The sequence below is a fragment of the Plectropomus leopardus genome, chromosome 8 (assembly GCF_026936395.1).
Source record: "Plectropomus leopardus strain MGB_pleo_1.0 chromosome 8, ASM2693639v1, whole genome shotgun sequence".
NCBI lineage: Eukaryota > Metazoa > Chordata > Actinopteri > Perciformes > Serranidae > Plectropomus > Plectropomus leopardus.
This window is the reverse complement of record NC_142183.1, coordinates 7944524-7961898: the sequence shown is the minus strand read 5'-3', so window position 1 is coordinate 7961898 and position 17375 is coordinate 7944524. Positions and strand designations below refer to the sequence as shown.

Sequence of the window (17375 nt, the reverse complement as noted above, 5' to 3'; positions counted from 1 at the left end):
TTTATGCAAAGCAGTTGCCTGACTACAGATGCCAGCTGCAGATATCTGTATTTCCATCTCACCTGTTCCTTTTCTTTGGCCAATGATTGCACTGAGGACACTGGCCTCATTCGTGTCTTGGGCTGAAACGATTCCTCGAATAATTCGAGTAACTCGATTACAAAAAATAATCGAGGAATTTTCTCTGCCTCGAGGAATCGTTTAATTTTGCCAGCTCAAAGCATGGTATTTCGCCCGGACTACTTCTAATGCGGCACAACGCGCTGACGTCACGCACGTGAAGGAAGAAGAAAGAGGCGGCGGATATGTTTGGTTTTAACCATGGATGTAGAGGTAACGACGAAGAAGGCGACGAAAGCGAAGAGAAAGGCACAAAGAAAAGGCAGAAAATGTCAAAAGTGTGGGAGCATTTCAAGCTGGACACCAAGGCGAACACTGCTGCGTGTATTCACTGTAAGACAGCGCTTGCATACCACAACAGTACGTCTTCAATGCTGCAGCATCTCCACCGAGGCCACCCTGTTTACTCCGAGAGCGGAGGACCGTCACCCGAGATGAGGCAAAATTAAGTTAACGTAGCGCTAATTAATGAGATTAACGTTACTGTACCTTGCTAACAGATAGGTTTCTATTAATTATGACTACTGTCGATGCATGGCTAACGTGCCTTTCATACAGGCTTTATTTAATCTGTAAAAACACAGCGCTGTAGAGTGATGAGGGTGGAAAATAAAAACATAATAAAGCTAACTGGGTAGTTAAAAAAGGAAACCAATGGTTCATTGTTAGGTGAAATGTCTTATTGTCTCATTTATATTTATAATTGCTCTTTAACTAAACAGAAATATATTTTATCCGATTACTCGATTAATCGATGGAATTTTCAGTAGAATACTCGATTACTAAAATATTCGATAGCTGCAGCCCTATTCATGTCTGAAACTTGCCACCTCCTTTCAATGTTCTTCCACCAGTTTACTGGTGAAAAACAAAGCAAAAAACAAAGCATTTGAATTCTCGTTCAGATGTCATCTATCATGACAACAGCTGAAGCTTTGAAGCATTTGGTTCAGCCCTGTTGCAGTCAGGCGACAGTATTTCATGATACCAGAGTTATTCAGAGATTATTATTTACTACGTTATTGTCTTAGCCCTTTACATTTTTTGTCAAACATTGCGATTGTTTTAATATATTTTGTAACACATGAATAATTTGCAGGTTGCTGATTTTTTACTGCTTCAGACAAATGCTATGGAAATGATGCCACCCCAGTTCAGAGTGTTCTTGAGACAGTAGTTTCAGAGCGTTGTTTCATGAATGTATCATAAAGACACATCCAGTTTTTGTTATTTCACCTCCAGTGAAAACATGACCTTGACATACAGGTTCTGTAAAGAATGAAAAAAGCCACATAGAGATAACGCTTTCAGTTTTGATGATTGCACACAGTTGCGTCATTTCGAGTCCATTGTGCAGTGGTGATAATTTTGAATCCAACATCAAAGCAGATCACATGTTTTCAAAGAACTGATCTCTCCATCTGCTTCCAAAAACAATTTGCATGTTATACAATAAAGTACGAAAAAAAGGGAAGCCTCTTCCCAGATACAGTTTGAAGTGTCTTGGTAATCAAAATTGTAATTGCTCCCACTTCGCCCCAAAAGACAAGCTGTTCAAATCCCTGGCACTGCAAGTTGTATTCCCTATGGCTGCTTCAAAGCACCGACCATACAGAATAAACCTCGACATGTTTGTCTTTAATGCCGCATGTATCATCCGTTTGTGCTGCGGCTGCAGAAAGCCAGAACTCTCTCTGGATCTTAGATGTTAAAACTGTGCAATTATGATAAAACATGCTAACACGCTTCTTCTGTAGCAGTAGTTGTCAGTTCTACCCCTGGGACACCTACAGGGGTGCTGCTGCTGTTCTCTTCTACCAGCTATCTAATTACATTTACTCGTCATCCCAGGTAGTGCCTGATTCAGTGTCTTGAATAAGACCTAGAGTTGGGTCGATCTCGGGTTAAAGTGGTGTGATATTATGCAAAGTAGCTAAACTGGTATTAGTTTTATGGCATGTTCTGGTAAATTAAAAAATAGCTTTCATCAGCAACCTGTGCTGACACGGTCAAGGTGCTAAATCCAACTTATATTGCATTAGTAATAAGCAATATCACAATGTGGTTAAAATATGTTTTTGTGCCTCTATTGCGGTGATAGCCAAGCCCAGAATTTCTTACGATTTGGCACAAACATCCAAATAGACTAAAAAATGAGCTGATTACAATTTGGCATTCAAAGATCAAGCTCATGATGACCATTTGTTTGTCTCATTCTCATGAATTCAATACCTAAAAATGCCCTTCAGGGAGTTTCCTCATATTTGGTACAAATTTTCACTAGGAATCAAGAAGGGACTGATTTAGAAACTAGTCAAAGGATTCTGCCAGCCTTGTCTCCTCAGGCAGGTTGTTTTAAAGCCGAGGAGCCCTGATGGCAAAAACACAGTCACCTTTAGTTTTAAACATTCACTTTGGAACGGCCAGAAGGGCCCCACCTGAAGATTGGAGGCCATGGACTGGCTTGTAAGGGGTCGACATTTCTGATATGTAGTTTGGGGTCCGACCCAGACAAGCTTTGAAAGTGATCAGTAAAATCAGAAAGATCAGTAAGATCACTGGGGAGCTGAAAGTTTCTGGTCAACTAGATGACCATCGCTGATGGGCTACTCACTACTGGCTTAATATCAAGCAGGTTTGAACATTTTTACACCAGCCCTGTCCTAAAGACCTCTTAGACCTCTTGTTTGGGATCATCTTTCTGTATTCTTTTGATTGATCTATAGTTCACATTCACAACAAAATGTTCCAGCCCACAGAGGAGTGAGAATGCCTAATTCTACCTTGTGTAAGTCGCTGACAGATGGTTGAAAGTGGGAGTTGTTATCAGACAGAGAGAAAATTAATTGCTTTCCTGTATGTGTGTGTGCAGGCATGTTTTGTGTACCACTTTGAGCTTCACTTCAACTACTGCGCGGGCAGCATACAACGTCCCTCCACTGACGCCTCCCTTTGTATCACTGTGGCCCTTGATACATGAACCACATAGATGCTGTCAGTTTTTCAATTATTGGTTTCATTGAGCATCAGTCTGTCTCTGTTATTGAACTCATGCGTATCATTCTAATATAACAGAGTCACAATGAGTCACAAACTAATCTGCCTTTGAAGCCAAAGTTCAAAGTGACTCAATGGAAATTTTGAAAATTACACTTCCATGGGTTATCAAACTGTTGAATCACACCCATGCTTTCTTCACCCCCTATTACTCTGTTGACTGAAAATAATATAAATTAAATTATTATATTGCATGCTTGGTGTGCCTGAGACCAATTGTAAAAGGGTAGATTTCCTCTGTGTGGAGTCTTAACCATGCATCGCTTTTCTCAACTGAGATTATTTTCTTCTGACAACTTCTGAAAATTTAAGATAGCAAAACTTTTAGCATATTTAGTCTTTTGCTTTCTTTATTGCAACTGACCGCTAGTTTAACCTGTCCCCCAAAAAGTGATTGTCTTACCAAGCTTAGCTGCTATAACTAAGCACCATTAGAGTTTAGGCTAGCTTAAGCACGTTGTAATACTTCTCATTAGATTTGAGGAAGTTTACCAGAAGCAAGTTTACCAACCCAGATAGCATTACTCTTGTCAAATACATTAGTATTTACCTTACAAAGCCTAGTTTCTTGTAACATAAAAGACAAGAACCTACCGTATTAAATAATAAAAAAATAAGTACAAATATTTCATTATTGCTCATGGAAGATGGTCTTTTCATAAAGCTGGGTCTATGCTGTAGAAAGACGCAAATACTTAAGAAACTGGTGGCACACATGACAACTAGAAACAGAATAAAAGGGCTGTGGCCTCTGCTGAAGAGATAGAAACCTACCAGAGTGCACTGGATTTAAAGCCGATGCAGCTGTTGATTTGATGTAAACTTTTACTGGACACCCTGTATCTTTTTATTCCTGTTGCTCACTTTAAAAGCACCGCAGTGGACAAGGAACTGCTGATTCTTTGGACTTGCTTGTCCAAAGGACAATATGGCCACTGGTTGGTAGCTTAACAAATTATCTGATTTCATTGTTAAAGTAAACTCAAATGTCTTTCTAAAATTGAAATCGCAGTTACAGAATCTTGGTTTATATTTGATCAGCACTGATTAGTTTATCAGTTTCATATGACTTTGGTCTGAGTTAGAGAGAGAGAGGCTCCTCTCTCTTGATTTGCTTCTATACTTTTTGTGTCTATGATAGTCAAAGGAAGTAAAGTCTGTAGTTCAATCAACAGCACTAGCGCCAGCTAAAGTCTTAATTTGGAGATAAGCAGGGAGATCTTGCTGCTCGTAAGATTGAAGGAAGCTTACAACAGTTTATTTACACATATTACTTCATTTACACTCCTACACTGTTGTGATACAAAGCTGGTTAAAAATAGGCAAACAATGCTTTTAAGCTAAGCATACAAGCAAGGTTATGTTGGAACAGAATAAGTCTGATGTTTCCCTTTCATAGGATTAGGCAACAAAAGAAAAATGCTGTTTCTTTCATGCTTGATGATTCATTTCCACTCAACATCCTCATGCCATAATAATGTCAAAAAGCATAATTTTTATTAGTACGGTGTGTTTTTTTGTCCAGTCTTTGTACAGTAGATAGGCTATGATGTATACTGTGTAGCTACATGCAGTGCTATTGATCTTATGGAGCAAAGGCACAATAAGTAAGCCAGCTCGGGTTCAGGGCCATGCAGTCTCATTGCATTAGAGACAACATCTATTTTCGGGGGATTTGGAAAATCCCTAGGGTGGATTAGTTACTGGATTTCATGGTTTTCTCTGTTTCCCTCCACTTGTTTGTTATTTCTCAGGTGTACCTTATTGTCCACTGTGATCGGCGGTGACCTTTCCTTGAAGTGTTGCTCATTTTTGTTTTGCATCCATGCATGTTGGTGCATTCTTTGCACAACAATGAAGGGCTCCAGTAACCCTCAGTTTATATTTGGCAGTGATTGGTGTGACTCATAGTCCTGTCAACTTAGATAGCAAGGCTTCTATTCCTGTGTGTGCACTAAAAATAACCCACTCTGTCCGCTTTTGTTTCGTCTCATGTTTAACTTGATGTATGTGTCCACTGGGTTGATTCATGAGGGCTTGCTCTTCCTGGCTGGAAGAGGTGTGATCATGACAGAGGTGTCAGTCACATTTCAGTACTTATTGTCCAATTTAAATAGTCCAATTTGCATAAACTCAAAATGCCCCAAACTGTAATGTGAACAATGTTTTTTACAGCTACAGTTGATCCATCACTGTCCTGTTTCAACAAGAAATATAATAAAGGAAGAAACGATATAGGATCACATTGGAGCTTTACCAGCACACAGGTGAACTCAGTGAGTCTTACAAGACAGAGGTCTCAGTAACACACCTAGGATTAAATGGTACTTTTCTGGCTGTCTACTCTTGTCTGATTCAGTACGAAGAATCCTCGTGGACAGTAAATCCTACTTAACCTTGCAGGTGACAGAACCAGGATAACAGAGATGAAACATAAGAGGATGACTGATGTGATTTTAGTGATGAGCCACTCCAAAGGGACAACAAGGAGATTTTGATTTTTAAAGTTCAGTAACTCATTGGACACTTGAGCATCGTGCATCCTTTGGCTTCTGCCCAATGCTTCTTTCAGTTCTCCAACAACTGACCAATGCAGTGTTGGAACTCCTGTATCTGGATCTGGAGCAGAGCCACGGGAGCCACAGGCTAACCAAAGCTTTCCAAACACCATTCTGCCCAGCAACATTTTACTCTGTGTTTCCAGGCCAGATGAGCTATATAATCCGTCCAGCGTGTTCTGGGTCGACCCCAAGGCCTGCTCGGAGTTGGGTATGCCCAGAAAATCTCTAACGGGTGGCACCCTGGAGGCATTCTGATTAGATGCCTGAATCACCCAAGCTGGTCCTTTTTAAAGAAGAGTTGCTCTACTCTGAGCTCCCTTGGAAAAGGACTGAGCCCAGCTCTCCTGCAGAGGAAACTAATTTCAGCCGCTTGCATATGCAATCTCATTCTTTCGGTCGCCACCAAAAGCTTGTGACCATAGGTGAAAGTCAGGGCATAGATGGACTGGTACATTGAGAGTTTTGCCTTCCAATTTGGCTTTTTCTTCACCACAACGAACTGGCACAAGGCCCGCATCACCGCTGACTCCGCCTATTTCTGAGGGAAATATCTCACTCTTAATGCTCCACTGTGTTCTCCAGATAGGGTCTGTTGTTTGGGTCTGAACAGGTGGTGTACGTTAGGGCTTGACTTTATCTGCTGAAAATTCTATGCAATACTTTTTTTACTATATCTCAACATTTTAAAATCTCCTTAAAAGCATTTCATTAATGCTTTAACTGGGAGGCAGGAACAAACATTACACATTTTCTTTTCCCAAATTCCCTCTTTGATGTGACTATACTACAGGAATGCAGATATAATGACTGGATGGGTGGAGGCAAGTATTAAAAAAATAGAACTGCCTGATAAGTTGAGCCCATTATCACAAATCACAGTTTGCCTCACAGGGCTTTACAGCATACGACATCCCTCTGTCCTCAGACCCTCACATTGACTAAGGAAAAACTCCCCCAAAAAATCCCTGTCATGGGGGGAAAAAAAATTGTAGAAACCTCAGGAAGAGCGACTGAGGAGGGATCCCTCTTCCAGGACAGACAGACATGCAAAAGATGTCGTAAATAACAATTAAATTACAGTAATGATATAAAGGAAAGAGAGAGAGAGAGGGGGAGAGATGCACAGCAATAATGGTAACAGCAAGATATATTACAATAGTGAAAGACATAAAATAATTAAATGCAATTTATGATAGCATGTGATGTTACATGCAAATATTTTAAGTGTTGATAACAGTCCCATGTGTATATTAATAGTGGAGGCATGACTCATAATAATGGCAGTAGAAGGTGGCGTCGAGCAGGATCACTGCATAAGCGCAACCAAGGCCCACAACACACGCACAGCCTCAGACAGGACCACAGCAACAGCAAAACCCTAAACGAGATCCATGCTGAGCCAGAGGTATAGCATCAGTGCAGCCACAGCACGAGCACAGCCATCACCACAATCCAGGCACAGCCAAGATTATAGCATTAAGTAATGCAACTGTATAAAGGTGCAGAGATAAATGTCTTTAATGAGAATGACACTCAATATGAAAATCAATTCTAGGTCCAGGGAGCGGTCATATAATCAAAGCAGAGCTAATCTTTTAAGGGAGAGGTGCTTCAAAGACATCATCACTCAGGAAATAGGTGAGTCCAGTTAGCCATGACTACATTATAAAAGCTTACATGATCAAAACCCAGCTCATCAGGGGAGGAAGAAAAGGGCAGAGTAACATGTTCTCAATAATCAATAGCATACATACTCTAGTGTTCATTTTCAGGCTTGTGCTTTGAAAGGGGCAAACAGGTCACAGCATTACAAATTACATCATTACTCCTTCTAAAGAGTGAACAATCTGTGCTTTTTAGCAGACACACAAAGAGACAGAGGCAAGTATTCATGCTTACCTGCAACTCTGTTATTTATGTTATATGCTTTGCTGTGCTTTTGTACATAGAGTCTTTGATAACAGAAAACATGTTTCTGCATTTTCCATTATCATTAACTATAAAGAGTTCCTCTTTATCTCTGCCTTTGCTCAGTGTTAGAAACTTGTGTGTTCGATATCCAAGCGCACATCAATGGGAAGCTTATCAACTGGTGCCAGGAAAACTGTCATTTTATAACATGGCTGCTTTTATCATGGCTGATGGAGTACAGTATTCATAGCAGCTGGGCTTTGTGAGATTTACATTGCACTCCTACACTGTAATGAATGTGTGAGACCCATTGCTGCTGCCTTTTGGAAGCACTGTTGTTTACTGTATTGTAGACTGCCATATATACATGTACAATAAATGAAAAGAGGGAGGAAAAGGTTTCACTGCCCCAGCACTCTTAGGAATGTGGCTTTGATGACAAGCCTCTAGAATTGTGAAGCACTGCTGCATATAATTAGAGTGCTTTATAATGAATACTGTTCATAAACAGTTTCACAGATTGGTGTTTGGTCTCCGGTTATGTATTCATAGGCTATACATGAACATTTTTTTTCTGCAACCAGCAGCTCTATAGCTTGCTCTGTCTGTCGATGGGTTGTTTCACAAAAACTCCCATTCTTTGTTTGCCACAGCTTTATAGCCCTTAGAAGCTGAAATTTTCCCGTTGCATCTGTCCGCTCCACTAAATTTGTGCTAAATGTGCCTCTTGTGTTTATTTTGAAAGTCTTGGTGGTGCTTTTAGGTTGTTGGCTTTGTAAGATGGTGGCATATAGCTGTCAGTCACATATCAGGATAAGGAATTCAACTCAGCTGATTGCTAGCAAGTTAGCTGCCAGTAAGCCGAGTCGAGGTTTACAAATGTAAACATCGAGGAAATGATGAAGAGAATGAGCAACAGCTGAACTAGCGTCCTGCTAGACGTTGTACAAGCTCATGAAAATTAGCCTTATGACCTTGTATTGCATCAGTTTCCAACAGGAGATCAGGAACTGCAATTTACTTTGATTCACCAAAACTTGACTGAATCCTGGACAGCACCATTTAACCAGGTAACTCTTTTTCTATATGCCCTGTCTGACAGAGCAGATGACTCTGGCAAGAGATGGAGAGAAGCTTTGTGCTTTACAGTGAATAAGGACTAGTGTGTCTGTGGAAATGTGAGGTGCTGTCCCATTCCTGCTGTCGATCACTGCAATATGCCATTCAATATGCCATTCATGGGCGGCTGCAGTGTGGCACTTCCTGTGTTCAGAAGAGGTGACCATACGGGCATCTTATTGAAGTCAGGATGTGCTGACAGTTAAATCAGTCCACAACCAGAACCATTTGAAAATACTGACAATATTAAAGCAACAGTCAACAATGTAACAATTTGCAAAGAGGACTAAAGTGCAATCCATGTTGAAGGAGCTGACGAGATCACGTTTCACTGAAGTCCATGTAACAAATACATGACTGGTCAATTGATTATCATTAATATTAGAATAAGAGTAAACAGCCATGTTAGCAGCTCTGTAAAGCTGTTCTTAGGCACTGTGGTTCTTTGAGCCAACATGCTCACAATGATCATGCTACCATGTTTGTTTAAATGATAATAAACATTTTTTTGTATTGTATGTTAGCTTGTTAACATTTACATACTAAACAAAAAGAACAGCTGAGGCTGAGAATATCATTTATTTTGCAGTTATTTTATCATAAACCAAAGTATCAACACACCAAAAACTATGACTTGATGATGGCACTAGATCAGGGTATTTAAGTTTCTATAAGATGACCACTGGGGACCATGAGTGTCTGCACCAAATACCAAAGATACTTAGTTCACCTGATCCTCATTACTATCAGACAGCATATATACCCCAGTCTCACAGTCTCTCTGCCAGATTGTTCTTCGCCACTCATGCAAGACTCTCCAGCACTTTATTCCACACTGATTGTTGATCCTGCCTGCCTCCGACCTGCCTGCATCATCTGATTCTCAGTTAACGAACCAGCCTTCTGTCACGAGACCTGTTTCCGTGTCCTTGGTTCCTGATTGCCAGTAACTGCTTTTCATTATCATCCAACAATGACGCTCCAGTGTGAGTGCTCCAGTTTGCTTAGTGTTGCCACACTTGCTTTTGTGTGTCCTGTGAGCACTTACCTGCTGGTTTCTCGACTCTCTGCCTGGCTTTGACCTACCTTCTGCCTGTACCCTACTGGTTTGTCTGCCTGGACTGTATACTTACCTGGTTCCAGATCTTCAGCCCCTACAACTATATCTCCTGCATGCTCATACATGGTACTGTTGCCTGTTATATAACTGAACTACATGCTGATGAACTGCCCTGCCCTGTCCTTACTGAATTTTGGGTTTTAAGTCATCACCAGGCATTCTTGGTTCCCTGTGTGCTGCATTTGGGTCCAAACATAACCCGTAACATTATTTTTATTTTAATCTAGCTGACACAAAAGCACACAAACCGAGCCAAATACATGACCTCCTTGGCGTTGGTGATAAGTCCTTTTCAGACAATAAAAAACACCAATTAACCTGATGGACCTCACAAACAAGGCAATCTCCATCCCTTAACGGACACTTGAAGACTTAATTATAATGTAATGTCACGTACAGAGAATTCACATTATCCTCCATAATACAAAGGGTGTGAAAAATTCTTTAAGCCGTCAATTTCACTCGCCATGAACTATGTTAAATTGTTAACATTTCATGTGACTATGTTGAATGTCAATGCAGACTAAAGGCATTGTCAGTCATGCAATATTTTTTAATGGGATTTTAAAGGCCCAGTCATTGATTGGTGTGGGGAACATTTTCCACTCCATGGTCACACAGTTTAGTCCACATGATCTGCATTTCAATGTGCACTCCATGCAGTCTATTGAATGCAGATACCATTGAATGTGCATGCAGACTATGTGGACTCTCCATCACCTGCTGGACTTTGAGGTTATTTCTAGTGATTGTTGAGGTACTTTCTTTCTATTTCACCAAGAGCACTGAATCTGAATGATTAATTTAACTAACAGTAATGACTGCAAGAACTGAAAATGTAGTGATGAAATTAATATTATAGAGTATTCATCACACCAGTTAATGGTCCAAGAGTCCGTATTATTAAAAAAAGTGAAGCCCCTCCTGTAGACCACGCAATAGAGTGTGGTTAGTGTTGTAAGATTACTGTCATTATTGACGTTGTCGTTAACTACTTGCAGAAACATCTGCTCGAATATTATGAGCAAGTGCAGTATTTCAGATTTTTCTCACACATTCATTTCCACCATCTAATGGTAATACTTGTGATACATAATTTTAACAGGTGGCATTAAGGCCCAAATGCAGCACACAGGAAACCAAAAACGATGGTAATGGCAATGGTATCATGGAACAGGCAGAGAACATAGTCGAATCGGCAGAAGATGTGGAACCAGGTTAGCACACACTCCAAGCAGACAAATCAGTAGGGGACAGGCAGTAAGTAGGTCCAGGCCAGACAGGGGGTCAAGAAGCCAGTAGGTAAGTACTCACATGACACATACAATGATGAGTGTGGCAACACGGTGATAGTCTCTGAACTGCAGGAAAACACAGGAAAGCAGTGTGATAACACTCACACTGTAGCATCATCATCATCGGAGGGAAACGCAAAGCAGTCACAGGCAAATAGGAACCTAGGATGTGGAAGCAGGTTTCATAGTTAGGTATAGATGGCTGGAAAGTGTACCGAGAATCAGATTAAGCAGATCAGAGGCAGGCAGGGTCAACGATGCAAAATCAATTCGGAATAAAGTGCTGGAGAGTGTTGCATAAGTGGAGAAGAACATCGAGTGACTGTGTGGCTGGAGAATAGACTCTTTCAATGTTATTAACCAGTGTGATAGTTTTTTTTTTGTTTGTTTTTTTTTTTTGTGGCCGGGGTTAGCTGAAGGCAAAACAAGAAAGGACATTAAGATGAATATTGAATTTTTCCATAATGCCAATGTTTTAATATATCAGCTACCATTAGCTTTGTTAGCAAAACAAAACAGAGGAAACCCTTCAAGATGTACATGTGTATCTGTCTGTTCTGATGATTGCCATCCAGTCCTTTCATTTAACACATTTAACTGTAGTTGTCTTGTTTTTTGTGGATGAGCCATGGCAGCTGATATGCATTAAAATTGTCTTCTTTAATGCTAGCACCGAACAAAATATCACAGAAGATGTGTCCAAGTCATACCACAAGGTGTTTGCGAAACTATTCTGGAGTGCAACAACATAGTAAGACAACATTTTATGACTCCTATGTAGCCTACAATAGGGGTTGATGGATATTGGTTTTTCAGGGTCACTACAGATTATTAGTTGTTAGTGAGACCAGAAACCATTATTTGGAACCATAGTGAATTTAGAATAAAAATGAAAAACTAAATGTGAATATTTAGAATTTGGAATATAGCAAACTCCAACACAAACCTTTGTTTAAATGCCTGCAATGCTGATACTTTCTTTGTACTTTTTAATGAATTTATTTATTTATTTTATCGGCAATAATTAAAATGAAACGCAGATACAGTTAATCAGGAAAATGCCAAATATTAGCCCAAATAATCAGCCAGGCCAATAATCTGTCAAACCCTAGCCTACAACCCTGTGGTGGAGATTCTTGTTTCCCTCCTTTTTTGCCTCCAGTTAATACCATGACATCATCGTGACGTCTTCCCTAAGAGGGTTTTTATATGTTGGCTATGAGTAATAAGGAACAGGTGAACTGAGTTGCCTTTATGAGGTGAGCGTAGCTAGTGCTGAGGAGTGGGAAAACCAGGGTGAATGGAAAATGACTGACTGAAATGTGTGTGACTGGGCATGCAGAAAAGAGCCAGTGACCAGGAAGGCAAAACTGTGACAGTAACAGTAGACGCTTTTTGGATTTAGGAAACAGCTAGCCCATAAAGATGAAATGACAGTTACCTGAGACACAGGCGCAGCAGTGTGGCTTAAGGATTAGTTCTTTGCTAAAAAAAATGACCAGAGTTTTAAGAAGATTGATAGGTAGATGGAAAATTATGCATTAGAAATTTAATCTGGAACCTGGGCTCATATATGTGGCAAGTCTGGCTGAGGAGGATTAAGGATTTTTATACCACCTCAAATGCTGCATCAAAGTCTCAAAAGGATTGAAGTGGAAGCTGAGTCCCTTCTGTACTCTCCCCGGGAAGTAGCACACTTCGAGTTTGAAATGTGCATAGTTTTTTGTTTTTTCACAGTTTATATAAAGTGTTTTCCACGTTAAGGAAAATGATTATAAAAAAACTATGAAATGTCAGACACTCAAAAACTTCAGTCCAAAAGTTGTACAATATAGGGAAAAAAGAAAAGATGTGAGAGTAATCCTACAGCAGAGCACCACTTGTCACATTTGAGCTGTATTTCCACCAAAATGTTTTGGTATAGTTAGATTGGAACCACGGAAAGAACTCTTAAATGTGGGTAAGGTTGTTGTTCCTTACTGCTCGGCCCAGCAGCACTCACTGTATTTCCTCATCACCCGTGATACAGAGGGAAGTCTGGACTGAATTTATCACCCACAGGACAGGGTTGCATAGTGAAATTTTAGAACAAAAAAGAACAGGCTAGAGAACAATGCTCTGCAATTTTTTTTTCTGCAAGTGAGGATTAGAATATATGCAGTTCACATAAAACAGTAAAATTCAAATTATGTTGTTGGATTCACATTGCAATGTCATGCATTAAGTAACATTACAAAAAGCTGCTGCCAGAGGCTGTGAAACAACCTTTCATTTTGTAGTCATGGCTCTGTCGGACATATTTGTTGTGTGACAACATATAAACATTATATGAGGTGTATTTTTTTAAGTTATGCGCCCCCAACTGCTTTTATTATGTTTAAGGTCAAACTTCATGTTTGATACTGAATGTACCTTTAGCCAACATAAAGCAACAGGATGACCTTCATCTTGCTCACAGCAACAAATGGGACTATCACAAAAGAGCGAGGAGCAGAAGGAACTGTGTGCTGTTTGGTCTAAAGACCTTGAATGTTACCCTAATGACAGATGTTGGTTTTGAAGGACAGTGGATGAGTTTTAATTGCTGTCTTTGTCATATTTTCTCTTCCAGGGGATAATAATGGATGGCCGCATCTTTTCGACAAGTATTTTGGAACGCCCAGCTACAACACTGGGACCAAGTCCAACGTTTGCTGTGAGTACTCTGTTAAAACTTCACATTTAAAGATAGTTTTTGGTCAATTTGCACTCAGATACCCAGCTTTTTGTTTTACTATTCCCCCAAATAATTAGTTTGGATGCTTCTGCATGCCTCAAAATATTAAACACTTCTTTTTAACATTTTTCAGTTAACATGAACTTTTGCCAGTTTTTCAGATATTTATGGAAATTTGTAATATATTCCTGCAATTTCAGCTATGTATTTCTGCATTTTCCACCATGGTTTTAAATTGAGTTCAGCTTTAAGCATCCACACACATGTTCCACAGGACATGCACTGTCTAGATAAGCAAACTCAAAAAAAAGTGATATCAAGCAGAACAACGTGTTAATGTGCATAGGTCGCGATAAAGCCCTTACTTAGGGACTGCTCTGTAGCTGTGGCGCTTCTTGACATTTTTAGGAATGTCCCACTCTATAGTTCCACTTTAACTCAAAGAGAATATTATTTTCTGAAATGACTTTCTTTTACAAAAATGTAATTTTCTCAGCTTTTTGTCCAAAATGTCATTTTTTTGATGAAAACTCAAAACTAATTGAGACCCCATACATTTCATTATTTATTTCACACTATATAGCTACACTTTTTGTGTGGTAGTCCTTACAATTGTTCTCTGGTGTGACATTATTTGTGATGATAATATTTAATTCAGGGATTGAGATCTGCACTTTAAGAGATTAGTCTGTTCTTGTTTAAGAATTCTTTCCACAGTGTGAAATTGGTGACACTGAGTCTCAATCAGGGCTGTTAATTGTCTTTTTTGAAAGAAGCTCTGTTGGTGTGACAGTTGCTTGTGTTGACGCCACATAATTCCAGAGAGATAGCCAGTGTTTTGTTCTTTTATTCTTTCTGTCCCTTAATAAAGACGTTCTGTATTCAGAGCACATTCGCAGTGATCATCTCTTACAAAAAACAGATATAGTCACCCTATGCATTACCACACTGGTCAATGTGGGATTCATAGCTGTGAATCCGTGATTCTAGGAATGACTTTCAAATCATAATTTGTTCTCTTTTTTTCCCGTTCATCAGTCTCTTTCAAGCTTGAAAGGTCCATAATTATGTAAAATACATACTGCAGGGATTTGCTTTCATGGTAGTGGGATTTGCAAGATTTGTACAAAACACATGTTCAACATTCCTTCTCTACCTTTTTGTCATTTTCTGGAAACCTAGAATAGATGTGCAAAACATGGGAGCGCATTGCACGGCAGCTGTATGAGAGCCTAAGAATAAGTTCATTTGCAGCATTTTAAATGACTTCAGACTGGCTTATGTAGCCACAAAGACATCCACTGTTCTTTATTTCCAGGAACTCTTATATTATTGTGTTGAATGCTGATGTTGGAGCTTTTTCACAGTCATACCTTACAATAAAACTGCCAGACGTAAGCATTTCTGTCCACTGGGATGATGAAAGTAATGTCTAAATGTCATGGTGTATTCTCATGCACTCATTCAGGTTTGGTATAGCAAAGCCTTGCTCACGTTAGCAGATACACAACGCAGAACTCAAGACACATTAATACAGTTTGACTGGGGTTTTTTTTGGTTCTTGTTGACATGTGACCCCCAGATGAAATGCCCTTTCTGTTAGAAGCATCCTTAAAATAGAGCTGCTTTATGACAAGAGCCATGTTGAATACCATCAAGGAACTGAGCCCAAAGGCATCTCAAAAGAATATTCTGGTATGAAATTAACCCAGTAAAACCTGAGAAAATTGGTTCAGTTTCTTTCAAAAACATGGTGAGAATGCAATGAGCCCAAAACTTAGAAGTAAGTTAAAACATTACTACTAACAGTATTAAAAACAAGTAAATTACCTGAAAATAAGAAGGAAAAAAAAAAGAAGAAAAGGCCACCATTTACTAATTTCTTGCAGTTTGTGGGATGTTACTTGCCAAGTTGGTCATTTTCATTTTTTGCATGTTTTTTTAATCCCCAAGAAGTTTTCTCTGGTTTCAAAGAGTTAAATAGCTTGTGGACGGTGTCTGAACACAGCACAAGAAAACTGATGTGAATCCATGTTTGACAGGGTTAATAACAGTTTTTAGCATTTGGCTTCGGTGAGGGTAAACTTGGACTAATTCTGTGGTCCTTTTTTTCATCCTAAACATGAGCAAAACACTTTTCTTTCATAAACATGGAAAAAAAAACAAGAAGGCAATGAGCAACAAAAGAAATGTACCAAAAATAGCAGGAAATTATTTATTTATAAAAAATAAATTAAATTACCCAAAAATTCAACAGGATTTGGAAAACGTGCTTAAAAGATTATAATAGTTCTGTAACACTTTTTTGAATATGTAATTATGATGATTATTTTTTCCACTGGACATTTTACATCAAGGATTTAAAAACATACATTTCTAAATTCACTATTTTTTTGTAATATGTGGAATATTTAATATTTTGCTTCTCATTGACTTTTTCCCATGTTTTTGAAAGAAACAAGGTTGCTCAAGGTTCAAAGGATTTAATACTTGTGAGGTTAAAGTAGATGACATAGTGACTAACAACTTTGTGTGTCATTACACTGTGATGACACACAGTGTTTTAATGGGGTACAAATTGAGTGTATTTGACCGTAGGCAAAACTGAAGCAGATAAATAGGATTCATAATTAATTCTGTTTGATAAAATAAATACCTATCACTCAGTGAATATAGGATTTTTTATCTCCCCACCTCAGGATATTCCAATTTATCCAGTATTTTTGATTTTATTTGTTTGCTGCCTTCCATCATTAGTCACTCTGAAAACATGCAGTTAGCTATGAGAGGAGTTGAACATGCAAACGTCCATTAATGAAAATAGTTCTGTCCATAAAAGAAGAGCATTTCAATAATTTCTGCCTGTGTCTAATTCTGATGTCCTCAAACATAATTTGCTCTCACTGGAGCCAAAAAGGCCCGGTTAAACAATCTGCTCCAATTCTCATCATCTTGCATTTAATTATAGATAATCAAAGCTGGCTTAACCCAGGAATATTCAATAAGAAATCTGGAGAAATCTGATTATTGTAATTAGCTATTGGCACCGGTGTTTATCCTCTAATAATAATCTCATACATTTTTCTTACAGGTTTTCACCGCTGCTCTAATCTCAGGGTTTTCCTCTTCCAGCAGTACTAGTTTCTATTTTCCAAACAGCTCCAGTCTTGACACTGTGGCGCTGCGTGACCAGTTGATTGGCGTACCCTCTGATGTCGCTTCCCTCTCCCCTCACTCTCTCTAGTGCTGGGTGTCGTTCCTGAGCTCTGCCAGTGCCGAGACCTGGAGCTGGACTGTGACGGCGCACAGCTTCGAGACATCCCAGTGGTGGCGATGAATGTCACCATGATGTGAGTCAGAAATAACCCCTTTTTCATTATCTAAAGCTCAGTCAATCCCGAAGAAGCCTCCGGCTGTGACTGTCACAACATGCGAGAAGCCATATTTACAGATGAATCACTTATGTAACCTCTTCA

At 39.3% G+C, this 17375-nt stretch overlaps 1 protein-coding gene across 2 annotated transcripts in view; it reads left to right on the top strand.

Moving 5' to 3' along the window:
• Positions 1-17375, top strand: part of rxfp1 (relaxin family peptide receptor 1) — a 72239-nt gene that overhangs the window by 29401 nt on the left and 25463 nt on the right. For both annotated transcript variants that reach the window (XM_042492897.2, XM_088080827.1), the window contains exons 3-4: positions 13795-13878; positions 17144-17249. In XM_042492897.2, coding sequence (XP_042348831.2) covers positions 13795-13878; positions 17144-17249 — 190 coding nt within the window. The remainder of the gene's footprint in view (positions 1-13794; positions 13879-17143; positions 17250-17375) is intronic.